This window comes from Triturus cristatus, chromosome 6, assembly GCF_964204655.1.
Source record: "Triturus cristatus chromosome 6, aTriCri1.1, whole genome shotgun sequence".
Lineage (NCBI taxonomy): Eukaryota > Metazoa > Chordata > Amphibia > Caudata > Salamandridae > Triturus > Triturus cristatus.
This window is the reverse complement of record NC_140589.1, coordinates 1,240,624,204-1,240,652,100: the sequence shown is the minus strand read 5'-3', so window position 1 is coordinate 1,240,652,100 and position 27,897 is coordinate 1,240,624,204. Positions and strand designations below refer to the sequence as shown.

Genomic DNA, 27,897 nt, shown 5'->3' with positions numbered 1-27,897 from the left:
GTGGTAGTGGTATTGGTGGTAGTGGTAGGGGTGGTGGTATTATTGGTGGCAGTGGTATTATTGGTGGTATTGGTGGCAGTAGTATCTGTGGTGATGGTGGGATTGGTGGCGGTGGTATTGGGGATATTGGTGGTGGTGGTATTGTTGGGGGTGGTATTGTTGGGGGTGGTATTGATGGTGGTGGTGGTGGTGGTATTGGTGGTGGGGGTATTGGTGGCGGGGGTATTAATAGTGGTGTTGGTGGTGGTGGTGATGGTATTGGTGCTGGTGGTACTGGTGGTGGCATTGGTATTGGTGGTGGTGGTGGTGGTGGTGGAATTGGTGGTGATGGTATTGGTGGTGGTGGTGGTACTGGTGGTGGTATTGGTAGCGGTGGTGGTATTGGCAGTGGGGGTATTGGTGGTGGTGGTAGTGGTGGTTGCAGTGGTGGTGGTGATATTGGTGGAGGTGGTGATATTGGTGGTTGTGGTATTGGAGGTGGTGGTATTGGTGATAGTGGAGTTGGTATCGTGGCAGTGGTGGTGGAGGAAGTGGTGGTGGTGGTATTGGGGATATTGTTGGTGGTGGTATTGTTATTGGTGGTGGTATTGATGGTGGTGGTATGGATGGTGGTTTTGGTGGTGGTATTGGTGGAGGCGGTGGTGGTATTGGTGGTGGTGGTATTGGTGGTGGTATTGGTGGTGTTGGTGGTGTTGGTAGTGGTGGTGGTAGTAGTGGGGGTGGTGCTGGTGGTGGTACTGGTGGTGTTGGTGGCGGTCTTGGCAGTGGGGGCATTGGTGGTTGTGGTGGTTGTGGTGGTAGTGGTGATATTGGAGGTGGTGGTGGGATTGGAGGTGGTGTTATTGGTGGTGGTATTGGTAGTGGTATTGGTGGTAGTGGTGTTGGTGGTAGGGGTGTTGGTGGTAGGGGTGTTGGTGGTAGGGGTGGTGGTATTATTGGTGGTGGTGGTATTATTGGTGGTGGTGGTATTATTGGTGGGGGTGGTGGTATTGGTGGCAGTAGTATCTGTGGCTATGGTGGTATTGGTGGCGGTGGTATTGGTGGTGGTATTGGTAATAGTGGTGGCATTGATGGTGCTGGTATTGGTGGTGGTGGTATTGGGGATATTGGTGGTGGTGGTGGTATTGATGGTGGTATTGGTGGTGGTATTGGCCATGGTGGTGGTAGTGGTGGTGATGGTATTGGTGGTGATAGTGGTATTGGTGATAGTGGTATTGGTGGTGGTGGTAGTGGTGGTGATGGTGGTGGTAGTGTTATTGGTAATGGTATTGGTGGTGATGGTATTGGTGGCATTGGTACTGATGGTATTGGTGATGGTATTGGTGGTGGTGGTGTGATTGGAGGTGGCATTGGAGGTGGTGGTATTGGTGGCATTGGTATGGATAGTATTGGTGGTGGTTGTATTGGTGGTGCTGGTATTGGTAGTGGTGGTGGTGGTAGTCGTGGTATTGGTGGTGGGGTATTGGTAGTGGTATTGGTGGTGGTAGTGGAGTTGGTGATGGGGGTGATGTGGTATTGGTGGTTGTGTTATTGGTGGCACTGGTGGCGGTGGTATTGGCGGTGGTAGTATTGGTGGCGGTAGTGGTATTGGTGGCAGTGGTGGTATTGGTGGCAGTGGTGGTATTAGCGGCAGTGGTGGTATTGGCGGCGGTGGTGGTATTGGCGGCGGTGGTGGTATTGGCGGCGGTGGTGGTATTGGCGGCGGTGGTGGTATTAATGAAACAGGCTTTTGAAAACAACCGGTCAGGTGGCTTTAGTACAGATGACACGTAACACAGATGTATGTGCTGTTGTCAGCTGCAGCCCATTAGCACAGGATTATGTGCTACCTGGAATTTACATGACTTTCACTAATCAGACACAAGATAATGTCGTGTTAAAGTGATTGAAAGCAGGCGCCCGTGTTATGGGGGTGATCGTGCTCTTTAAAAAAACACAAATTGTTTCAGATGAAGCAGCGCATGTCCGGCCTGCAGTAAAAGAGACTCATTAAAATAAATAGTGCTTACAGACAAAATAACAGGTCCCGTGTAACAACCGAAGTAAAAGGGCCAGTCACCATGGGAGGGTACAAATGAAGAGAAGGCCGTACTGAGGAGAGACTAACAAGCCTATTAACGAATACGAAGGCAGCATTTACGAAAGACAATGACACAAGCCAATGTGAAATATGGGAGGGATGTGGGCGCTGCTTCTCTCCCATACTCGACTACAGCAGTCTCGCAGAGCGAGCAGCAAATGCGCGCTGCCGCTAGGCTAAACCTAAAAAAATAAACTGATGGGATGAGTAATGGATTACATTATGTAATTCAACAGTAGTTGCTTCAGCCCACCAAGCTGCCACACCATTTGGGAGAAGGTGGTAAGTCAATAATTTACTTGCTACCCTCAAAGATGGGAATACATTATAAAGAGCATGGGTGCCATGCTCATGTATTAGGAAAGTAAAATCTACAGTAAACCAGAGACATATCTTATGTTTTGGAACCAATCATATAGCACCCAAGAAAACACATTTCTCTCATAACAGCTCTGATAATTTCTAATTTCTGAAAATGTACAGAGGATATAGGCAGAATTAGAGGAACAAGCATTTGCAATGCAAATTGGTCTCGCATTTATGAGAGTTCTATATATTGGCGCTGTAAATGAGAATGTGTTTTACTCTTGTGTTTTGGAATGGAGTGTATGTATGTTATTTGGAGTGGAATTAGTTAGTTTGGCATTGTTATTTGTGGAATTATGTGTGGTAGATTTAAGGGTAAACATACCACTATGTATAAACTCAAGCCTGGTGTGTTTTCATGACTAGCAGTTGCCTGTCATGAGTCGTAGTCCCTCCCCACATAGTACTAATAGCATGTTACACTGAGCATCACAACAAATACGATGCACATTAAGGTGAAAATACGGCTCAGGAAACTATTCTTTCGTGCATGAGCACTATTACATTCCTGCTTTTATTACTACAGCTCAAAAGTTAAAAGAGTGCTATAGACCCATATCACAGCCAAGTTGAGAATCTCCTGTGTCAATGCGCCACAGACTGCACATTTCAATGTTTTTTTGCAACAGAAAATTCAGCCTATTTAATGAGATGAATTACATACTTGGCACTGTTCTGTGGTTCTAAATTAATATCTGTTCTTCACATCTGCACAGAATCACTGCATACGCCTCACATGCAAAGAAACTAACATTTAGTGGACACAAACATTCACCCCATGGGCCATCCTAGCGCTAAAGACATTAAAACAAACTAAAATAAACAGCAATCAGGTGGACTAACAAAGTGACAGCATTAACAGAATTAGTCAAATGTTATGAGATTTTCTGGTGTATGTACCTGCCATAGGGAGAAAAAACCATAAGTGAAACCGATCGACTTAAGGACTATTGTGTATCCAAACAGCTGAACAAGTAGCTATTTAATCTGGACTGGGGAATGGAGCAGATTGACAAATGCTTTAGACGGCAACTACTCTATTTTTCTCCCGTACCGTTTGCTGGGACAAAGGTATCGTGAGTAATATAGTGCAGTCAACTACTCAGGACTAGGACTAGTGAGAGGTAAAACGAAACAAGTTAGCAAGCGGCTCAGGGAAAAGGCAGCCCTGGTGTGCCAGTGCACATCTTTTTGTTTCTTTCCTCGGTGAGAAAAAATATTTTCCCCCAAGAAGAACCCTCTTCCCCTACAATCCCAAGAAGTTTGGGGGTCTTCCATTCTCTTGCACTCTGAGGGAGCAGCTGTTCTCCACATTTTTGAAGGAGCAAATCTCTGACCACTTGCAGGGTGGAGTGTTGAAGAGCGGGTTGTATCAGCTCACAAAACGCATCAGCCCATTTCTTTTCCTTGCGTGTTGGTTCTAAACACACGCTACCTGCGAGGTAGATACAGGGGCGTGGGTGTCCTTGGTGCTGCAGGTGCAGTGGCACCGGAACACTCACGGGCCCACTGAACCGTGATCTTTGCTGTATTTTACCACACCAAATCAGTCAAGGGGGCCATTTTCCTTGCTCTTACCAGGGCCCATAGCATCCTTGCTATGCTAGTTGGTAGATATTAGAGAAACAAACCACCATAAAAGATGTAAATGTCACTCCAGGGCCTTCCGAACTCGAGGAGTCCCATTAATAGAACGTATCCAACTAATTGGTGGCAGGGCAGGGAGGCCACCATTGCCGCTAATGGGCAGATATGTTCCTGCGCTCTGCGGCGTAGCCCACCTCTCGCAGTTGAAAGGGCCTCGCCTTCCTTTTTTCTCGCCTCTGCTGCGAGATTCGGCTGTTTAAAGGCATCAAAGTGTGTTTGATCATAACACGAGCGTGCCGCCATTACTTTCTTAGGTGCAAAATCTCCTGCCGTCGACAGCATGAGTGGCAGCGCCGCTGGAAGAGTACTCTGTGAAATATGCCCTCTCTTTACTGCCATCTTTCCTTTGGGATTAACTTTCTGAGAAATTACCCTGCCCGCCAGCGCTACGCAGGTTTTATATTAAAATAAATGTTACATTTATTTCCAAACGTAGTTTTACTTCTTGTTACAGTTTGTAGGACCCCTGCTTCAACCGAACCCCATAGTCTAAAACTCATGTGCTCACCTGGGAAATCTTTGGGGCACCCAGCGATAAGGAAGACCGTATACTGACACCCCCCAACTCAATCGAACCACCATGCTATGGAATCATGCCTGTAATCGAAACTGAATGCTACGGAATCTCAAACAAGCCCACGAGTGGTGCGCGCGCACGCGCCACAGCGAGCAATCTGTTTTCAATTATCGCCCCCGTGTCTGGGCACGATAATTGAAACCACATGGCGGTCATGCAGGTAAACTCAACCAATAGGCCATGGGCGGAGCAATGCGCCCACCTTTGGTCAACTGTGTGCTGTCTTTGTTAAAAAGAAGCACGTAAAAGCCAATAGCCTGGGGCTCAACTAATAGCACACGCGCTAGCGTGTGCTAGCGTCTGGTGCGATTTCTGAAAGCCCTTACATAAAGTCTTCGCCAGAACAGGGCATGCGCTGTTACAGGCTCGACCTAAAAATTAGCACAATGCTCTTTATTTAGAATCACCATTGATGGCACTGAAAAGTCCTCTGCATGGTGACGGATGTGCACTCCTGCCCCGAGTACCACAGCTGCATAGTGATCTGGATCCCTGGTACTGAGTTTTTAGAAATGAGCAAACGCAGACCATGCATGGGCACCATAACCTAGGCCTGTCAAACTGTAATGTTGTCTGCTTAGACCAGGAGAAGCCCACTCAGTGCTACCCTCGTGAATGTAGAAGCCTCCTGCCCTCACTTGGAGTTAAGAGACACAAGCACAATGGTGGCAGCAACCTGTTTTGAGATAAATAGAATCAGTTTTATGAACAGGCCTTTTTACCTGCATCACTGGAGCGGGGACTACTGACTCACTCGTATCAAGTTCTGTGACTGTACACTTAGCACATTGTTTGCCTGCATGGCCTGCGTGTGCGTGTTGGGTTGCATGTGTGTGCCTCTGGATGGTACAACAGAGGCCTGTGGGTTCCATTTTGGGCCTGGAGAGGTGAAGACTGCATCACCAAGACAGAAGATGTATTGCTTGCATTCCTGAGTGCTGTGGTGGGATATAGACACACAGAAGGAAGAGGAGCAAGGAATCCTGCACCCACATCAAAGGGCTCTTTGATTCCAGGAAGGGTTACTTGTCAGTAGGGGCTGAACTCATTGTAAGGGAGATGGTAGGCCTGTTAACACTAGCAATACCAGGGAATCTTGATAGTGAGGAAGGCTTAGTCCTTTTAACATTTAGGAGACATATTTCAGACAACCAAATGTGACCTACACTTACTCACTTGGTCTGAGTTGTTGGTCACTCAGAAGTGGGGTCATTTCTGCATTAGCAAACTGTCCCTTTCACAAATGGCAGTGCAGAGGAGAGATTGTTTCAAAGGAGTTAAAACGCCATGTAGGAAGCTGGCTCAGTATAAACCATACCAAAGTAAGGTGTAGTGCGCACATAGTCCTGTGGATCCCCAGAGGTATAACAGAGGCTAAATTAGATAATCAATAACAGCTCTATTGGTGGTAGTGGTTGAGAAGTTCAGCTTATCAGTGTGTGTTAAGCATTTATTGCATTCACTCAGGCAAACAAATGATGGCACACACTCAGAGACTAAACCGAGACCAATGAGGGAAGTATAGAAATGGTATACTGATGTTTTATTTCTAGAACCAAGCAGAATTTGGCACAGGTAGGTGAACTATACTTTCAGATGCAAGGCTGTACACCGAAATGCAATTGTAGATGACATTGGTATTATTAAAGGTTTGTATTTTCTTTAAAACAGGTTCAGAATGCTTTGAAATTACTTTGGATTACTTTTGCATTACTTTTCCATTACATCGACTACTAGGGGTGATAAGCCTAGATATCACACTTTGGGCACTACAAGAGGGGTAAGGAAGACGACTTATTTTTGAAAGAACAGTTACTTTTGTTCCATACAAAAAGCACTTCGACATTTAGAACATTTTCAGAGGAAAAACTACAACATGGGTTCCTGTGGAGAAAAAGAATGTTATTGGTTTGCAGTTAAGTAAACAACTTACACAGCTGGGGGTTTGGGGGTTAGAACCATGGTTTGAGGAGGCACTCGAGTTGTACCACCAGCTACACTAGTGGCCGGGTGCTGAGTGCAGACGCCCAATGTTAGCAAATGAGGCTAGGGGGCCTTCGGTTGGGAGCTGCTCATGAGCAGGCCACTTGGCTGTGGGAGCAAAGCTCCTTGGGTTAAGATCAGCACTGCAGGGGTCGACAATCAGCATAGGAATTGCACCACCAGCGGCACGCAGATAGCCGGATGCAGGGTGCTAAGGAGATATCTCCTGTTTGGAATAAATGCTGCAGGCATCCTGGGGTTGACCACAGGCAAGAGAGGTAAGGTGGATTGTTGGAGGATGTTTGGGCCACCAAGTACATGTGGCATCCAGTACAGGGGTGTCTTTAGGCGTTGGGTTTTCTTACCAGCTCTGGTCGCAGTCGGAGTGGACGGCAAGTGTTGGGTAGAAGATCAAGGCAGGTCGGAGGTCACCGGATCCCAGATCAGGATCACTGGGGAGACCACCTTGTGGTGTTGGGCGACTCGAACTCTGGCCGTGAGCATCGGGTGCAGAACTGATGAGCCAGCTGGATCCGGGGTCTGACTTGGAGTCTTTAGTTGAGCAAATCCAGTGCTCACAGGAGAGTCTTTTTTGTGAAGGCAGTTCAGGTCCTGTGGGTCTTGGATGGCTACTGGACACATCAGGATTTCGCTGGGTGCAGGTCGGAGCCGGGACAGGCCGGTACTGCTGGGGCCAATGCAGTCGGTGTCCTCTTCTTCCTTGGTCAGCACGGCTCTTTGGTCCCTCTTTCTTCTTCTTGAATCTGAGGAGGCAAGGTTCAGGGTGGCCCCTAAACACTAAATTTAGGGGTGTTACACGGGTGTGCAGGTTGGGACCAATGGGTTCCTTCCTTGAGGTGAGTAGACCCCCTATTATGCCACCCTCCAGGAGGGGGGCATGAGCCTCTCTCAAATTGGCTGTGTCCACTCATCTTTAAGGGGTGGAGGGGACAGAGTTGTGGGCTTCACCTCACCTTTCCACTCGAGGGGTGGGATTGGCAAAGATGGGCACACCTCTCCTCCTAACTTGATTTGCCAGACATTTCTCCTGCCTTAAATGGGGGGGGTCAGAACTGGTGAGAGCCAGTTGCTAGGGGCAGCAAAGGGTAGGGTCAGCTAACAACGGCGGCAGTACTTTGAAGCTTCTCCATCGTGGACCCAGTCCATCCTGGGGAGGAGGTATGATACCTCTGCCCAGGATGGGCTTAGTTTCTGAAGCAGGGGCCCAGAAACCTGTCAGGTGGTGGCAAATGGCTGGTAGCCATTAAGGAGCCACACCAGGGCTGTTCGTGTTTTGGGAGCATCTCTAAGATGCCTACTGAGTGCATTTCACATTAAAACCCACACTGGCATAAGTGTGAGTTTAATGTGCTGAGAAGTTTGCTACCAAACTTCCCAGGTTTCAATAAAGATATTATGGAGCTGTGGAGTTCGTCTAGACCAACTCCCAGACCATATACTCTTTATGTTTTTACTGCACTTAAAATGTCTAAGAATGGCCATAGAAACTGAAGGAGTACAGTGCTCATGCAACTGTACCCTCACCTGTGGCCTAGGGCACCATGCTAGAAGAGTGACTTACCTAGGCCATAGGCAGTGGGTTGCAGGCATGGCACACAGGGATGTGTGCCATGCCGACTTTTCACTTTGTTCTGCACAAAACCACGCATCCAGCAGTGTGTGGGTGTTAGGATGTAGGTTCTCTAAGGGTGGCACAATAGGTGCTGCAGTCCTTAGATGCCTTCCCTGGTCATAGTGCCCTTGATACTCCTGGTACCTATTACAAGGGGCTTACCTGTGGCCAGAAATGTGCCAATTGTGGCTACAAAGGCACCGTTTTGGGAAAGAACACAGTATCTAGGAAACTGATTTGGTGGAGACCCAGGGGACATCAAGTCAAAGTGCATCAAATGTCATGCAAAAAGTGGAGGGTGACCATGCAAAAAGGGGCACCTTCCTACACTCCAACACGAATTTCAAAAGCCAGACTCTGAACCAACAATGTTACTGGGTCTAGACAGTAAAGGTGGGAGCAGGAGCGCCATACTTCGTTGAACAGCATCATCTTAGGAGAGGGAAGATAAGCAAGACACTTGAATTTTCAATGTATTTATTAACGGTCTAATTAATTAAAATCATTACAGTAAAAGAAGCAAACAGTTAAAACCAGCCCCCCCCCCCCCCCCCCAACCCCAGGTCTCTTTCCTCCCCTTTAATGTCCTTAGCCTTCTGATCGGCCATTGGCCCTTAGCATATTTGCGCAAGTTCTCCATGTTAGGGAATACAAATAAAGACTGGGAGATTTTAAAATCTGGTTTAGAAGTTGGCCTTTGAGTGAGGACCCCCTTTAATTCCTGGTAGGGACCACCCTGCATCCTTCAGCGTGTTGTTTAGTGTGGCATGCAACTGGCGAGTGACTGTCCATTGTCAGTCGTCAGAGGGATTGATTAAGCGCACATATCACCCTGAGGTCACAGAAGCGACATTACCTTATAACGCCTCATTTATGGCGATCCTGATTCGATGTATAAATTTCCCCAGTCTTGCTAGGTTTATTGTCTTTGATTTGGTGCAGCATAAAGCAAAGGCCACTCTACAAGACCTTACCCCATTAGCTATAAATATCATGTAAAAGAATGTGCCTACGTTTGTTGTTCAGTTTAGGGCAACAGCATAGGAGGTGCAGCCAAGATTCCTTGGTAAAGGAACATAGTCTACACTCTATGTTATCCCCCATTCATGCCCATGCTGGGTTGAAATCAGTGATGCTTAGCGAGATAAGTCTTGTGTAGAGAATTTTCGTGCGGACTTTTAACATCAAGGCCTCACTTAGATAGAGTTGGGCTTTTCCCGGAATATATAATTTGTCCAAAGTCTCTAAGATCGAGCTAGGGTGGACGGCATCTATATCTTGAGCAAAGGATGTTTCCGGAACTTGTTTGTTCACTGCTTTCTTCCAGGCAGAAAAGGGGAATTTCTGCAAGTTGAAAGCTTGCTGCCTCTATCCTCAAGGTGTTTATGCCTTGACCAAGGCAGGTGTGCCAGCCAGAACCTGCCTCTGCAAAAACAGACCCAGCCGGCATCTGAGTCCACTTAAGTCCTTAAGGTCCTAAGGTATAGCTTTATCAAGTCCCCCTGGCATGTGAAGTCCGGCCTCCAGAGGCCGAGCTCCAGTCTCAGCCTTGAATTCCTGGCTGATCGTGGAATGAGCAGCACCGATTTGTATGCTTTCACTTGGGTTGTATTCAGGAACCTGTCCAGCGATCCGGGGAAAGCCAAATGGTCATAGCTGATGGCTGGCAGCAATTTTTCTTTTAGAACAGTCAAAATTGGCTCGGCTGATGGACTTGGCAGATGGTAGCTCAGTTGTCTTAACTGGTGAATGACGCTGTTGACCTTAAGAGTTCAGATGTTTTCAATGGGTGTTTGGGTTGGCCCTTTCTAAGAGCCAGACCCCAACATAATTATAGGCTGTTACTGTGCCAATTTGCACATCACGCAGAAGCCATTTGCCTTGCCGTTTGAGATGATGATTCCCGAAAACCACTACCTTTGTCTTTCCCTGATTAACCGCCAGGTAGTTGGCCTTGTTGAAGCGATCCTGCGCATGCAGGGCTCTCTGGAGGCCCACTCCAGAGTTATTCATTATTACTGTATCGTCAGCGTATTGTAGTACCAGCAGCATTGCACTTCCCAACCTTGGTGATACTAGGCTGGTGCCTTGCAGAGCGGTTCCCAGGTATGCGGTTTAAAAGTTAAACAGGAGAGATGCCAACACACAGCGTGTTGGCGCTTGTTTTGACCCGGACCCAGGTATCTTCGTATAGCGAAATTATTGCATTTAATAGTTTAGGTGGAATAAACCAGCTGTTTAGTTTCCACCATATGTGTTTAAACAGAGAGAGACCCCTTGTCAGCAACCAAGGGAGTAGAGCAGAACAAGTTACTTACCTTCGGTAACGCTTTTTTTGGTGGATACAGTATCTGCCGCAGGGGATATTCAATAGGGAGGACGAACAATGATAGAACTTGTTCCCCTCTACAAAAACGCATGCTTCACCAGACGTGCAGCGGACGTGCACCAGTGAAAGTTGTTGCTCCTGGCATTAAGTACAGATATTGATTGCTTTGCGCTCTTTTGCACAGTTTTGAATGTATTCAATGATAGACAGTATGCTTTGTCTGTTAACTCAACAATTCCCTGGGAATCATTTTAGCAAGATTAGCCTGGATACATATAATCTATTATGTATCGACAGGTCCAACTTGTCCTTAGAATAATGTATAGAAATGCGTCGACACGTGTCGATGGGTATCTGGTTATTCCATCTTTATCAAGACAGTCATTATGTTCACTTTTCTTTGTGGTATATTTGATTGTTATAACCTGAATGAAAGGGACTTGACATCTGCACTTATTCTTGTACTTCTTTTGCACTTCTTTTGCAGACTCGAAGAATGGTCTATATTAACTGCACCCCCTTCTTAAACGGACTTGAATAATTCCCGTTTCTCAACTGCCGTATATTCTTGAACGGTTCAATACGGAACCCCAGATTTCTAATTTTGTGTCCAAGGGGTCCGCATATGAGGTCCACGGTAGAGGGGCTTTTAGTACATACACCTCCTCACCTGCCGATACGCTTACGTCGCACTCTTATTAGCTCAGGGATTCCCCCTCCTGCTTCGCCCTTTTGGAAAATGTGACCACCATAGCCTTTGGCGGTCCACTTTATCAAAAGCTGTGCTGTAATCGATGAAGCAGCAAAACAGTGGTGGGCTCTTGTTCACCGCCTGCAATGATAAATGAGCAAGCACTATGATGTTGTCCAAGGTTAAAGACTGCGACCTGAAGCCTCATTGATAAAAGGGAATGTGCACATGCCTCCAAGTTCTTAAGGAGAAGTCAAGCATAAGCCTTTGCTTCGAGGTCGAGATGGGCGACAAGCCTAATTTGATAGCTTAGAGCAGACGCCTTTCTTGAAACTAGGGACAAGCATGGAACCCCTCCATGGATCAGGCGTCCTTGCAGTTGTAAAGATATGGTTAAAAAGCGGGGTTAAAATTGTTGCCCAGAAATCCGGTGCAGTTTTAAATACTGGTGCTGGTAACCCATTTTGGCCCTGGTGCGTCATCGAACCTCATTTTCACAATGGTCCTAATAACTGCATCAGTTTTTATTGGTGAACCTGGGGACCTGCAGTGACCCTCTTCCCAGCCGTACAGTTTTGTGGGACCTTCGACAAGAGGTGACAGACAAGTGCTGTTATTTTGCATTGCTTAATCCGCACTGCCCCACTCCCTGGTTGATCGCTACTGTGGGGCCTTTGTCAGAAGAAACAGAGTATAGATGTATTACGTGGTTTGACCAATCATGCTCTGCCACCCCATTCTCTCTTTGTGCTCCTCGATTGCTCAACTGGCTGATGTGCCTCCCTGGAGTGGTTTTTCTCTTTCAGCAGGGAGAACACTTTGAGCCATTCTTTTTCCATGTGTTCCTTTTTCTGCTCCCTGACTTCCTTTCTATAAGCTGACCTCAAAGCTAAGACGGAAAGGCCCTCAGTAAGGATGTACCCTCTTTTCTTTGCTTCCAAGGCCTTACGTAGTGCGCATTTGCGCAAATCCTTCGAAGGGCATTCATTTACGGGAAAAGGCTGTTGCTTGATGCACCGGTGCTGATGTCGAACATTCCCTAGATTTAGTTGGAGATCCCCAATGCTATTTAACCAATACTTTATTGATAATGCACGAATTGCTGGAGCTTTGCCTTCCTGCTTCAATTCCAGCCATGCTCGCATCTTCTCTCCGATGTTTGAATACCATTTTATCCTACGGAGCACCTTATACGTTTCTTCCCCTTTCGTCTCTCCTATTGGATAAAAAGTGGTTGATATCGTAACTTTGAACTGAATCACTTCTCTCGGGGGCCTATGATCGCTTTCGGCCCAGTCTTCGACTTTTAAATCTGTCAGGCTGACTGCGATGGTTTCACTGACCAAAATGTAATTGATTGTCAAGACATTCCAGAAGGTTGGTTTTGGGAGCCAGGATGAAGTGCATGCTTCCTTTAATGTGCGAGTTGTGCACAACTTGTGATTATTAAAGTGATTGAGAAGGGGTCTTGCCCGGCCCTTACACCTGGGAGTGGTTTTCGTTTTATCCAAGTCCCTCAGATTGAAATACCCTGCTATAATCACCTGATGGGATTTATATTTGACCACTGATAAAGGAAGAATTTCCGCTCCCCCGACATATTACTACTTCCTGGATGCTTGCCTGTTTATGTGGCTACAGGAAATTTCTATTGCCAAAATAAGACATATTAACCAATTGACAGATATTTAGGTGGAACTAGGATTTACTCCAGCATGCTCATGTTTCAGATGAAATCTATATTTTTGTTGGTGAATTAATATTTTCCTTTCACAGTCTGTCTAGCTTTGAAGGTTTTGGATACCTGGTGTGCCAGTGAAAACGAAATTGCGCTTGAGTTTGCCACAGTGATTGCAGTTTTGCAATTCTCCAACCCTTCATCAGAAGAAGCATTAAGGGTGCAATCATTAACAGAAGTTACAGTTTTGTTGCACGGAGGAGAAACATTAAAAGTGCAACCAAGCATGTTTGCACATATAATCGAATATATTAATAACACTTGCTGTAGTGCCCTTCACATTATTATAAATCAACTGCAAATCAGCGACCTCTTTCCATTCGGACAGTCAAAATAGAAATGCTTATGGAAATTAAAGAGCATACTTGTTCATAACTGAAGATGCACTCATTTGTCTCACAGAAAGTGATCAACCTTATTACCCAGCGTTTTTGCCAGGGGAAGAAGCAGGCCCTTTTGCCTTTGCCAGAGGCAGCTGTAATCAATTCTCTTTGAGAGTGAACAGTAGGCACTACTATGAAGGGTTCTTCAGAACTATCAAATCAACGAAATGTCAGCATGAAAGGCCCAGTATTTATATTATTGGAATATACCATCAAAAACACCCGCCTGCAACATAAAGATCTGCAATAAAGACTGGACACTATCCCAAAAAACTAAAACGGACACAAGAAGTTAGATGGGGACATAAAATCTTACAGTGAGTGTAGCTTTTGTAATACAGCTTAAACATATTGTGTATCTTATGCACAGGACTGAAGGGGCCAAACGTAGAATGTAAACAAAAGCTAGCCAGCAAAGGTGGGCTTCTAAAAATAAATGGCCATCATGGAATCTTAACATTGGCAGTCAAGAATAAGAATAATTTTTTCCACCCGCTAGAACCAATACCTATTGGAATACTACATATGCCTAACACAAGGATCTCAAATTGAAAATCATTTGTTATGAGAAGCCTTCTCCCAAATCTAACTGTTGTTACTTTTGCTTGGTAAATCGTGATGAAAAAGACAAAAAGCACAACTGTATAACTTCTGCTTTCGAGCTATGTGATATAGTAAGAAAACTAACATCAAATTAACCTCTTAAATATCTGTCTGTTTTATTGTGTATACAGAGTTTGCATGCTCAGGCTCCACAAAAGTCTTGTAGTTGAACAAAAAGGTACATACATTTGTTGAACTATAAACTGACATGTGCCACACTGTCTCATAAAGAACACATTCCTCACCTGTTGCTGAAGCTTCAGAAGCTGCTGCTGTTTCTCTTGCAAGACCTGCAGTTGTTGCTCTGCTGAAGCCATGGCATGAGATAAGGACTGTAAAGCAACCTGAGCTGCAGAACTTAACGCTGTTGAGGTTTCTCCAACTGGTGTTGTTATTATGTTGCCAATGACAGGAGTGACACCAAAATTGCTCACTGGTATGAAGCAAACAAAGAAGGTATGTAGACAACTCAAAAAACAAAGCACTTCAACAGGAAAATATTAAACAGCATTTTTTGACAATTACCAGACTAAAATCTACTGACATTTATATACAACATACATATGCAGATGTGCAGAGTGCAATATGCTACTTATTACCAATGTTGGATGTGGAGGGGTCATGATTCACAAGAAGCAAAGACTTGAGTGGGTCATGATGCCCATCCCACTCATCACTAAAAATGGTAACAAACTTCATATAACACTCTGAAAATCAGCATATTTGGTTTATGTCATGGCATTTCGTGCAGGTATTTATTTTAAAACTTGGAGCCTGATGCACCCTCCCATTTAGAGGTCACAAACACTGCAACACAAAAAATAATGTTTTCAGCATTAAACAGCTTTTTGAGGTTTTAAACCCATTTTGCAAGTCAGAAGGTCTGTTCTGGCTTGCAAAATCAGTCACTGAATCAAATTCCGTTTTGTATGGTATGAAAAACTTAGTTTATTCCAATTGTGGTTGTAAACCATTGATCTGATATCACCACCTCAAAGAGGGTGGTATCTGAATACAAAAGGGAAGTTGTTCCTATGTGACATCATCCCCTTTGAGAATCATGACAGTGACCTCGGGGGTCCTTTATTCGACACATGCTGCTTTTATAAAAAAAGGTTTCCTTTTTATGAATGCAAATCAAGGGTTGGAGGTCTGTGACTTGCAGGCCCCCGTGATGTACTATTTGGTGTTTTGAAATTCGCAATGCTGTGATTATTGTGCTGTTGTGCAATTATGTGCCTAAGTGTTTCGTTTTTATATAAAGGTTTTTGTGTGACTATTATGGTGTAGCATTTTGTTCTGTTAATGTGTTGCGATATTTTTCACTTGGGTTGTGTGGTAGTGAGGTGTACTTGCGACGTGTTATGTTGCTGCACTCTTGGATTAACGTTGATAATTTTGTTTGGAAAAGAAAATAACCCTATGACTTAATATGCATGATGCACACTATAACTCAGGACCCCCCCAATATTCATAGACTTCTGTTTTCTTATGTGATGAAGGGTGTACTGAGCATGAAAGCGACTACGAACACTTAAGCTTGACCATGCAGAGCACTAAAGAGTAGCAACAAGGTTGCAGGGATCCATCTAACAACCAAGGTCTGAACGGGGGATTGCCACAGCCACCACTGAAAAACTCATCCACGATTTCTAGTGTGTGGCACCAAAAAGAAGTATGAGGCCATGAGGTCAGGCAGATGTTAGACCTTCTGAACCAGAATCAGAGTTTGAAGCCTTAGAATCGTCTCAAATATCCTCGATCCTCGCAGGAGGAGGAGGAGGAGGAAAGGCCTTTGAGCAGTTGTGTCCAATATACCTCCTATGAATGAAAGCCTCTGCATATGAAAGAGGTAGGTCTGTTAGGCATTGATAGTAAAGCTCAAGTAGTCTCCTGAAGCTGGTCCTTTACTGGTGACTCCGCTTTCCCTAACCAGTTCACCATGTACGGAAGGAAATACGTGGACCTGACCACTGCAGTAAAGTCGTTCGTAAAAACATGTGGCGTAGTCGTCAGACCAAATGATAGTACTGTGACAATGCTGGGCTCCAACAGAGAACCTCAGGTAATGTCTGGGAGTCAGAAGAACAAGAACATGTAAATAGATCCCTGGAGGTCAAGAGATATCAATCAAACTCATGCATTTAGGGCCAGTAAAACAAGTTTCTATACTTGTATGCAGCTGTAAAGCGCGCTGATACCCCTTGGGTCTGTAAGCGCTATATAAAACTCCAAAAATAAAAATAAATAAATAAAATAAATATCTGTACTTAATGCCAGGAGCAACAGCTTTCACCGGTGCGCGTCTGGTGAGGCATCCGTTTATGTAGACGGGAGGTGGAGCTGTAGAACGCCACCTCCCACTCTACCGGAAGTGAGACAGGTCAATCCTCCCTCCACTCAAACGAGATACTCTTGCAGTGGACCGGGGTGGTTGCCCTTAAGTATGAATACAGGCAAACCTTAATGGAGGACAGAGAGGTAGGAAACTCTTTATGTTATTAAAAACTCGTTATTCAGTTTTAAAATAAACAGAGCTGTGCAAATAAACGGGGTAGTTAAAACCGGTCTGGATCAGTTTTTAAAACTTGTTAGATTTAAAAACATACATACAAAACTGCAAAAGAGCGCAAAGCAATCAATATCTGTACCTAATGCCAGGAGCAACAGCTTTCACCGGTGCGCGTCCGCTGAAGCATCCGTTTTTGTACAGGGGAGTTGGAGCTCTAGAACGCCACCTCGCACTCTACCGGAAGTGAGTCAGGGCAATCCACCCTCCACTCAAACGAGATACTCTCGCGGTGGACCGGGGAGGTTGCCCTTAAGTATGAATACAGACAAACCTTAATGGAGGACAGAGAGGTAGGAAACTCTTTGTTATTAAAAACTTGTTATTCAGTTTTAAAATTAACAGAGCTGTGCAAATAAACACGGTAGTTAAAACCAGTCGGGATCAGTTTTTAAAACTTGTTAGTCATATTTAAAAACATAAAAACATACATACAAAACTGTGCAAAAGAGCGCAAAGCAATCAATATCTGTACTTAATGCCAGGAGCAACAGCTTTCACCAGTGCGCGTTCGCTGCGTGTCTGGTGAAGCATCCGTTTTTGTAGAGGGTGTAAGGCCGCTAGAACGCCACTTCCAACTCTACCGGAAGTGAGTCAGGTCAACAGCTTTCACCGGTGCACGTTTCAAGAGAAAAGTGGGAAAGGGGCATTGGATTCTGCTCCCCTTATTTCTTGTCACCCAAGGAAGACGGAGGTCTGAGAAGCATTCTGGAACTCTCCCTTCTGAACTTGTTCGTTCATCAGTACCCATTCAAGAAGCTGTCCCTGATAAATAAACATTAGAATATAGTGCCTAGTATCTATAGTACTGGAGGTCACATATATCGCGGTCATTGACCAGATGCATAGAGATTACGATGGAGGAGAAGTTCTTTTAGTTGTCTCTTGAAGTTCGTGAAGGCGGGGTTAGTCCTGATGTGGGTAGGGAGAGAGTTCCAGATTTTTGGGGCATTCTCTGAGAAGGAGCAGGAGAAGGCTTTTTGTTTGTGTCTTTTTGGGGAGATTAAGAGGAGCGAGTTGGAGCTTCTTAGGTTTCTTGATTGTCCTGCTTTTCTGAGTTTGGCTAAGAGGTAGTCCAGTTTGCCTGTATGTAAGGCTTTATGGGTGAGACAGGCAGTTTTGAAAGCGCAGCGTGCTTGGATGGGTAGCCATTTTAGTAACTGTAATGCACGGGTGATGTGGTCGTATTTCTTGGTGCCTGTGACCATTCTTGCTGCTGTGTTTAGGGTGGTTCTCATGGGGGCTATGTGTGTTTTAGCCGTCCCAGTTAGTGTGGCGTTTCCATAGTCAAGTCTGGAGAGAACTAAAGATAGGGTTGAGATTTTTAGGTCATTGGGGAGTATGAAAGGTTTGATTTTTTTGAGAACTTTTAGGTTATAGAGGGCGCCTTTTGCTGTGGAGTTTATGTGGGAGCTCATGTTGAGACTTGAGTCTAGAGAGATCCCTAGAGATTTCGCTGAGATTGCTGGAGTAAGTTTGCAGTTTAGAGAGTCAAGGTTGTTTATCCATTCTTGGATTTGAGGGGGTTGTTCGTGATTGGAGAAAACAAGGATTTCAGTTTTTTATTGGCTGAGTTTGAGGTGATTGAGTGTTAGCCAATTTCCTACTTTTGATAGTGTGGATTTGAGTTGAAGGATGTCATTGAGGGAGGATATCTCGAGGTACAGCTGGGTGTCGTCAGCATAGAGGTGGTAGGCAATGTTTGCTTGTTTTGGAATGGTGGTGAGCGGTTCCATGTAAATTTTGAAGAGTGTGGTGGAGAGGACTGAGCCTTGGGGGACACCTCTGGTTGAAGAGGAGGTGTCGTACATTGAGTTTTTGATATTTATGAATTGGCAGCGGTTATGTAGAAATGAGGAAAACCATTTTAGGACACTGCCTTCTGCTCCGATACGCTTTTGTAGGACGTCTAAGTTTAGCTTGTGGTCCACCGTGTCAAAAGCAGATGATGGGTCAAGGAGGACAAGTAGGCAGCATCTGTTGGAGGCAAGGGAGTTATGAATGTCATTGGTAATGCTCAGTATAGCGGTTTCCGTGCTGCATCCCTTTCTGAACCCGGATTGGTGCGAGTCAAGTAGGTTGTTCAATTCCAGGTGTCGGTTCAGTTGGGCGAGAACACATTTCTCCAGGATTTTAGCTAGGAAGGGAAGGTTGGTGATGGGCCTGAAGTTTCTGAGGTCATTCGGGTCAGCATCTGTGGGCTTTTTTTTAAAGAAGGGGGGTGACTAGGCCTTGTTTGAGGCAGTCGGGCATCAGTCCGTTGCTTAGGGAGCTGTTGATAATCTTTGTCCACAGTGGGATTAGGGTGAGATTGAGGTTTCTAGCCAGGGAGGTCGGTAGAGGGTCGGCATAGTGATTGGAGGGTTTGGAGTTGGCAATCACATTGGAGAGGTCCTCTTCGGGGAGAGGTTTTAAGTCCTTCCAACAGTTGGAGGAGGATGGGTGTCTAGGGTGTGGGCTTGTTTTGGAGGTTGATAGGAAAGGGGTCTCGTCTTCAGGGAGCATGTCGTGAGCTGGGGTTGGGTTAGGTATGGTTGTGGGTGAGGATTTGCTGTGTTGGAGTTGAGGGTGCTGGACTAGGGAGAGCTCGATGTTGGTGATTTTGTCATTGAAGAATTTGGCCAGGTTGTTACACTGAAGTTTGGAGGCAGGGGTTTTACTTTGGTGGGCTTGGAGGTCTGTTTCTGGATGATGTTGAAGAGTTCATTGGGGCAGTTTTTGGCGTGGTCTAGTGCGTTCCGGAAGAAGGAGGCTTTTTCCTTGATTATGTGTTTTTTGTAATTGCTATGTTCTTTTCTAAGCTAGAGGAGGTTGGTTGTGGATGGATTTCCTCTCCAGAGCCTCTCACCAGCTTTAACTTTCCTTCTTTCGGAGTTGAGGTCTTTGTTGAACCAGGCTCTGGAGGGGATGTCTCCGACTCTTTTCAGTTTCAGGGGGGCTAGTTGGTCAAGAGCAGTTGTCATTGTACTGTTGTACAGTGTAGTGAGCTCGATCGTGTTGAGGTTGTCTGTGGGAGTATTGAAGTTATGGTTTCTTCGAGGACAGGGAGAGGGATGGCATTGAGGTTTCTGGTCCTTTGATGGGTAATTTGTGTTTTGACTGGGGGAGCTCCAGTTTGATTGATGTTGAATATGATGATGTGGTGGTCTGACCTGTCGATTGGGAGGATGTTATTGATGGTTATTGTTTCGTTTTTGGCTATGATTGCATAAAGGGTAGAACCTTTGTTGTGGGTTTGACCCTTGCAGTGTTGGGTGAGCTCAATTGTGAGAAGAAGTTGATTTAGTGACTGTATAACAGTGTCCTTTTTGTTATTCCAGGGGAGGTTGAAGTCACCCAGGATGAGTTTGTCGGTGTTGGCTAGGGAGCAATGTGTAAGTAGGTCTGATATTTCTTTACTGAGCAGGAGAATTTCCTGGGGGGTGGTAGAGGAGATGGCATTTTGTTACTTTGTTGTTTTGGCGTGTTATGATGTGTGTTTCAAGGTAGAGAAGGAGTGGCTTTTGAATTCAACCAAATTGATGTTGTTCTTATGGATGATGGCAATGCCGCCACCGCATTGGACACTTCTGTCTTTTTAATGATGGAAAAGCCAGGGGGGATTAGAAGGTCAAGGAGCGGATAGGATGTTTCATTGAGCCAGGTTTCGGTGAGGAACGCAATGTCAATGTTGTGATTCAGTATGGTATCAGCCAGCTCTATTGCGTGCTTAACAGCAGATCTGCAGTTAGTAAGCATGCAGTTTATCTTGCCGCTGTTGGAAAGGTTTTGGGAGGAGGGGGAAGCTTGAGGAATGGTTGTACGTTGGGAGGGAGGTCTTGTAGATCTAGGTTGATTGTTGGCTCTATCTATTCCGGTGATTAGCTGTATGTTGGAGGAGGGGGGGGGGTTTGGGCTGTTCTGGGGTCGCAGGTTTTAGCGAGAGTCGCTGCCTCTCTCAGAGACATCTCGGGATTTGCTCTTCTTGGTCTGAGAGATTGGGTGTTGCTAGGGGTGTAGCGCCAACTGGTCGTCTTGTGATCGGGCAGTTGAGTTGGCTCGCTGATGCTAGTGGGGGAGGGAAGTATTGGGTGTTGGGTGGGGACGGGGGGTGGGGGCTTTGGTGTTGAGAAGGATTGGGTTTATGCCCTGGGTGATTGTGTTGATTTGGGTATGGAGAAAGGATAGGTTTTCGGTTATGATTATGAGGTGCTTGGGGGTCATTGGTAAGAGGGTGTTGAGTCTTTTTTCTATCCGTGTGAGGCGTACAGTTAGTTCGGCCATTGATTCTAGGTTTGGGGGAGGGGGAGGGGAGGGGTTGGGACAGGAGGGTCGAGGGGCGGAAGGGTTGGGGGGAGGGGCTGGGTCAGGTCGGTTGTGTCTCTAGGAGGGAGGAGTGGTTGGGGGGGGATGGGAGTGAAGGGTAGAGCGGGACCGGACGAGGGGGTGGGTGTAGGTCTGAGGAGTGGTTGGGGGGGATGGGAGTGGAGGATAGAACGGGATCTGGCAAGGGGGTGGGGTGTAGGTCTTAGGCGTTCAGCGTATGAGGGCTTGCGTCATGTTGCATGGCTGTTCTTTCTTGGGTCTGGCTCTGGGGGGTGTGTTGGGAAGGGGTGGGTTGGTTGGACGGGGTAGAGATGAAGCTTCTTAGTTTGGGGAAGGCGAGTTCAAATTGGTGTAGGTTGAAGTCGTTGGCTTGGACCAGGACTTTGCCATTTCTGTATACTGTTATGGTGGCGTTGATTCTGTAGGGAGATAACTTGGAAATAATCAGTATTTGGCCGTGGGGATGTTGGTGGTTTTGGTAATTTGCAAGTGGTTAGCTAGGTTACTTCTCCATTTGGCCTGGTGGAGTGTGTAGAAGATGAGATCTGTTTTTGTCTTACCTTTGGAGGAGTTATGGTAGAGGTCAGCTATGAGTGTTTCAGGGTGTTGTTTGAGTAGTCTGCGTTTAAAGATTTTTGCGGCGTTAACTGAGAGGTTGGGTGGGTAGGTGATGGAGAAGGAGTAAGGGCCGTGGGGTTTCAGTTTGGTGAGAAGTAGGGGAGTTGGGGTTAATGAGGAAGTTCCGGTGGGGTCTTATGTTGGTCGACATCTTCCTGATTGAGAGGTGGAGAGGGAGGGGAAATATAGGTGGGGTTTCTAGGTTGATGGGATGGCTGTCCCTTGAAGGTTTTCGAGACGGTTAGGTATTGGAAAGTTTTTGTGAGGGAGGTAGTCTGGTCGTTAGTCTTTAGTCTATTAGTGATAATATAGGTAATATATAAAATATAAATATATGTAGGTAGAAAGTAAGTTTCCTGTATTTGTTCCCAGCCCATCGATCTTTCAGTGATAATTAAAGAGGATCAGGGCCGTTCCAAAATGGCCACCTTTTGGTTGGGGCTGGTTTGTCTAGCAGATGTAGTCCTTTGTCAGTTTCCAGTTATTATTATTACATTTATATTGCGCACAAATCATCCCCAGAGGGATCTCTCGGCGCCTTTGAAGGCAGGCTTTGATGGCCCCGGCAGCTCAGCTAAATAGCCAGGTCTTTAAATGTTTCTTGAAGATGGTTAAATCTGTGCGGGAACGCAAATCCCAAGTTCCCCTCTCATATGTAGTTTTTTGTCAGTTTCCAGAGTTCTGTCCTCTTTCCCCTGCCATTTGTTAACAGGGTGATGGGATGGCAGCCATTTTGTCGTGAGAGGGAGAGAGGGAAAGGGTTTATAGGGAGGGGAAATATTCCTTTCAATATGGCTGGTGCAGCAGTTCTGCCATGTCGCTAGCCATGATAGTTTCAAAGACACATTCCAGTAGGGGAAATAGCAAGCCTAGGCCCAGCACTGCACGTGCATAGGGCCGTTATCGGAGTCAGCCCTGGCTCAGGGTGTGGGGAAACTATGCCAATCAGTCAAGGGAACCTCAAATCAGTCAGGGTGGCTGGTCGGATCGGGCAAGCCACATTGCAGACTCAAATCCCAACCCTAAAGTTAGTTAGTGGGAGACCTCCGAGGGTTGCCGATGGTTGTGGGGAGGCAGTCAGCTCGTCAAACCGGTAGTGAACAGAAGCGCGGGGCTGCATCGGTTGATCGACTCCAGGACGTCGGCGGCACGGATCTCTCTCGGCGTTCATGCACTTTACAGGCAGGGAGGCCAGCGAGGCCCCAGGCAGGCCAAAAGGTGCCATCGGTCTATCTTAGCGACCACGCGCTGTTCTCAACGGTGTAACCATCAGCAGGGGGGGAAGGGGTGAGCGGTATCCTGTTCAGCTTCCAGGATGGGACCCACGTTGAGCTTTGCAGGCGGAGCCAGTTAGGACTCTTCCCGACAGGAGGTGCGTGTGGCCAGAGACACTCCCAGGGCAGAATGTATTCACGAGAACAGCCCCGCCGGGACTGAGTCGCTCGGTGTTTGTGATCAGGAGCAGGCTCATCCCTCAGATCCTAGAGGCCCGCGGACTCCAAGCCCCCAATGCGGGGATCCTCAACACAGCCGCCGATGCGAACTGAGCCTACACACTAGCCGGGATCTCTACTGTTGCGGTGGGGTGATCGACCTGATATTTCCCCTGAAATTCACTCCGGGATCGGGCGCGATGTGGGGCAAGAGGAGACTCACCCCGCATAAACTGGGTCCGCTACAACCAGGACTCGGGAGCCTCGGAACTTCTCCTGGGTCAGAGGCAGTCTCGGGGAGACGTCGACGTCGGCAAAAATCCTCAGGTAGGATTTCTGCTCCAAATCTCTACCTTTCAGGGTGTACCAAGGACAGCCGTGTTGCAGAGGAGTCTCTTGCCTCATGGTTGTCGGGTGGAGGTATTGATTGCTTTGCGCTCTTTTGCACAGTTTTGTATGTATGTTTTTAAATCTGACTAACGAGTTTTAAAAACTGATCCAGACTGGTTTCAACTACTGCATTTATTTCCACAGCTTTGTTTATTTTAAAACTGGATAACAAGTTTTTAATAAAAGGTTAAGGTTTGCCTGTATTCATACTTTAGGGCAACCTCCCTGTTCCTCGTTTGAGTGGAGAGAGTATTGACCAGACTCACTTCCGGTAGAGTGGGAGGTGGCGTTCTAGCGGCCCAACTCCACTCTACAAAAACGGATGCTTCACCAGACTCGCAGCGGACGCGCGCAGCGGGAGCGCTGGCGGCGCGCTATAGATGCACCAAAGGCAAGCCCGTCTGTGCCCGTCCGCGCCCTGATGTCACCAGGAGCCAGGGACCCTGGTCGATCCAACCCCGACCTGGGTTTGAATCGCCTTCGATCGAATTCCAGCAAAGAGCTGCTCGATCTAAGAACTTACCCCTGACCAACATGCCGGCATGGGACTTGGCTAGTTTTAGAGGGCCCTTTCTCCTGCCGAGCATGCCGACTTCAAGGTACTTACATGGAGGCAGCCCCCACCTATGGTGAACCGTGCTGTTCTTACCCCAACTTATATCCCCCACTCCCTCAAATTACTATCTCTTCTACCAGTGACATGGGAAATCCCCCCCCCCTATTACTAAGTCATGGTGGAAAAGTATGCTCTGCAATGTTAGATCCTTGTCCAAGCATTCCATCGAAATATGGGACCTCATCTTCTCCGTGAAGCCTGACATTGGTTTCATGACTGAAACATGGCTTAAGCCCCATTCTTCTCCTGCCATCACACTAGCTCTGCCTGAGGGGTACAGGATCATAAGAATGGATAGACAGTCAAAGATGGGAGGCGGACTAGCAACAATACATAAGGACAGCATCAAAGTTACTTCATTAGAGCAGCGCTGCAACACAAATATTGAAATCATGGTTGCGGTTGGACCTCTTGTCACAATTCAGCTGGAAGGGGGCCTTAGTCTACCGGCTCCCAGACCCCTTAGCTGAATTATCAGTCCAACTTACCGAACTTATAGCCCCCCATGTGATTTCGACCAATAATTTCTTATTATTGGGAGACTTTAACGTCCACAGTGAATGTAGCTCTAATACAGACGCAATGACACTTATGGCAGACCTTGCTCTTCTGGGCTTACTTAAGCACAACGATGGCCCCACAAACTAGTTGTAGCCATTAGATGAGACGGCAGGAGACGACCGACAGACACACAGTTATCGAATTTCACCATAGCTAAAGGTGAATCCCGCGTGCCCTTGTTGTGGAATTCAATATCAGATATTGTACATCCAGTTCCTTTATTTGGATTGCCATTTGAAGGTCTGATCTCCAGCAATATTTATGTGTATACACAAACTAACATAGAATCACACTCACCTATTGGGTGGAGACACAGTGGATCTAAAACAGATCATATACATCTTTTAAAGATCACAGAAGGGTTGGTCACAAAACCATAATCCCCTTTTCACACATATTTAGTGGTGTATTTTAATCTTAAATTTTAGAACGAGAGACAAGTGTTACACATGGCCTGAGGAAGGTGGTATACATCAATAGTTCATTTCCACCGAAATGCATCGACGCCTTTACTTTCACATTGGGTTACATCCAGGAACAGCCCCACATCTAATATAACTAATGAGTGGATAGATTGATGGGGTTTATATACTAGATTCTTGTTGGGAGTAAGCTTTACTTGATGAATTTAAATATTTCACAATTTTTTCTTTGTCTCTCATGATGTTTTTAATGTTCTGTATGTGTAAACTTATGCAAAGAATGACCCGGTCATTATTTTAATTTGTTTTTAATAAAAACTGACTGTTATTTGAACTCTCTATCCTTGTGTAATATATAGTTGCTTTCTGGGTCCAGAGGTGTGGCTCTATTTGTGTGGATGCACCTGCATGGGTGAGATAACATTGTACATTGGGTGACAGGTGTGGTTGATTGCATATTTGATCATAAATTGGTTTTGGTGTACGTCCAAGAGAAATCCCTTTTTTAAACTTACTAATACTGAGCAGTCTGGACTACTGCACTGGCCTCTTGGCCTCGGCCAAGGAGTCCTCGCTCTGCAGATTGCAGGTAGTCCAGAACACTGCGGCGCGACTGATCTTAAATGTCTCTCCCCGGACTGCCTCTTGCCCTCCCCTCCATCAGCTACACTGGCTCCCAGTACGTAAGCAGATTAAGTTTTAAGTTTGCTGCACGGTCCACAAAGCTTTAAAATATCTCGGCCTGGCCTATCTGGCCGAGAAATACACACCGTATACACCATCTAGATCCCTCCGCTATGGAACCAAATCCCTCCTCGTGGTCTCCCGAGTTAGGAAGGCCAGATGGGTGGAAAGGCTTTCTCCCACCTTGGTCCTCTTTACTGGAACCAGCTCCCCTTGTACTTGAGACAATGCCCTGATCTCCTCCAATTCCGGAAGCACTTTAAGACCTTTCTTTTCCGTCTCTGATCTAGTGCCAGTCCCTCGGCTTTTCTGATGCCTGTCCGCAGCGCAGATACACCCCTTCGGGGGTAAATTCTGGTGCTATATAAATAAAATAAATAAATAAATGTAAATATATTCAATTTGTTCAGCAAGGTAAGAACTTTCACCTCTATATTCTCTGCATGTGGGAGATAGCATACCCTGGGTTTAAGAAGGGCAGTCCGGAGGGAGGGGAGGGTTTGCGGAATAGCCAATGATCTGTTGAGATGGTCACCAAACCGGGGAAAAAAAAAATCGGAGAGATGGTGGACTAAATGTGTGCTTGGGGTGTATCAGATGTTTTGAAGCAGGAGCAAACATAAAATGCATGCAATTAGAAAGGATGCGGCTGCTGATGGTGGTCCCTACATCCAACCCAGCCTCAAAAGGAGCACTGTAGGTGCTATAGTATGTTTGATTTGGAAAGCCAATCACCATCGAAAGGCAGTCCATAACTGTGGCTCAGACATGTCCAGAGCAGCCAGCGTAAGTTATTCAATTGCGTCGATTAGAGTGACAGCCACGCCCATGGACTAAGCAGCAAAGCCCACAAATTTCAAGCCACACACCAAGGTCTGTTTACAATCAGTCCCTGATCAGATCCGTAAATGGCTTTTCCATGTGGCCCAGTAAACTGATCATTTTATGTTCTGCAAAATCCCAGAAAGCACAAACAACATCCTTGAAAGTAGGTAGCAGTAGCGGGGTGGATGGAGTCTATCTGCAATGAAGACTTCGGCCCATACACTCAAGGGGCATTGACCCTTTATTGTAAGATGCCATTGGTAAGGCTTTTGGGTTTTGGTTTGGGGAAGAAGCTTGGACTATCAAGCTGTCCAGGATTAGGTAAGAAGAGTGAAAGTAGTAGTCACTGGAGGGATATCTATGGCATCTGAGTTTCTGGTAGTTGAGCCAAGAGCCAAGAGCCTTCTTGAAAGGAAGCAGTAACTCCACCAGTAAATAGGAGCACTGCTAAATCTCTGTCAAAACATAAGTGTGCCTCTGCAGAGGACAAGAAAAGTTCTAAGGCTGCTTCTGCTTTTTGCACAAAGGTTTAAAAGGAGGAAACTGCTGCTGAAGCTGGTTCAGACATCTCTCTCTGGTGAAGGCTTTATACAACTCACATTTTACAAGTACAAATGTCAGAGTTATCAGGAGAGGTGGTAATCAGTCTCTGAAACATATCTGTCTGCCCATAATTCTAAGACCTGTAAAGGCATCACAGCCGTGGAGGACACATTCTGCTATCTGGGTGAAAATCTGAACCTGGGAAGGTGCTTCGGTGCTAAAGAATGGCATGGGGCCATTTGGCCTCCCAGTCCCTAATAAATGGAAGACTGTAGAACAAATTACTTACCTTCGGTAACAATGTATCTGTAAGAAACATTAGTTAGTTAGATTCCTTACCTTAGAATATCCCCAGGTGTCAGGCTGGATCCGGAAAGATTTTGTCAGCAATACCCCTTGCGCGTCGTCTGCGGCTCCGCGTCCGTCGTCGGCGTCGTGCGCCGGAATGACGGAGTACTTTGACGCCGCCCTCGCGCGCTGACGTCAGTTCTTGTACATAGCTTTCCGCGCCAGGAACGCAGAGCCATGCAAGAGACCGACACTGGTGCCAAAAAATCTAGGGCCCTAGAAAGGATAGCCTTAACCCTAGATGTCGGTTCGCAGAACAGGAAGGATGGGTGGGCCGGTGAGTAATCTAACTAATGTTTCTTACAGATACATCGTTACCGAAGAGAAGTAACTTGTTCATCTGAAAGAAACACGTTAGTTAGATTCCTCACCTTAGAATAGATACCCCAGCAATACCAACCCCGGTGGTGGGTCTGCGAACCAAGATCACACCAGAAAGTCCTGGAGAACAGAACGGCCAAAGAAGCCATCTCTCCGGACTTGGCTGTCCAGGCAATAATGCTTGGCAAACTTGTGCAGCGAGGGCCAAGTTGCTGCCTGACAGATGTCCTGC

At 46.3% G+C, this 27,897-nt stretch overlaps 1 protein-coding gene across 1 annotated transcript in view; it reads right to left on the bottom strand.

The window, feature by feature from the left end:
• BIRC6 (baculoviral IAP repeat containing 6) overlaps positions 1 to 27,897 on the bottom strand; it is a 1,973,616-nt gene that overhangs the window by 1,409,922 nt on the left and 535,797 nt on the right. The window contains exon 24 of the mRNA XM_085609819.1: positions 14,276 to 14,463. Coding sequence (XP_085465945.1) covers positions 14,276 to 14,463 — 188 coding nt within the window. The remainder of the gene's footprint in view (positions 1 to 14,275; positions 14,464 to 27,897) is intronic.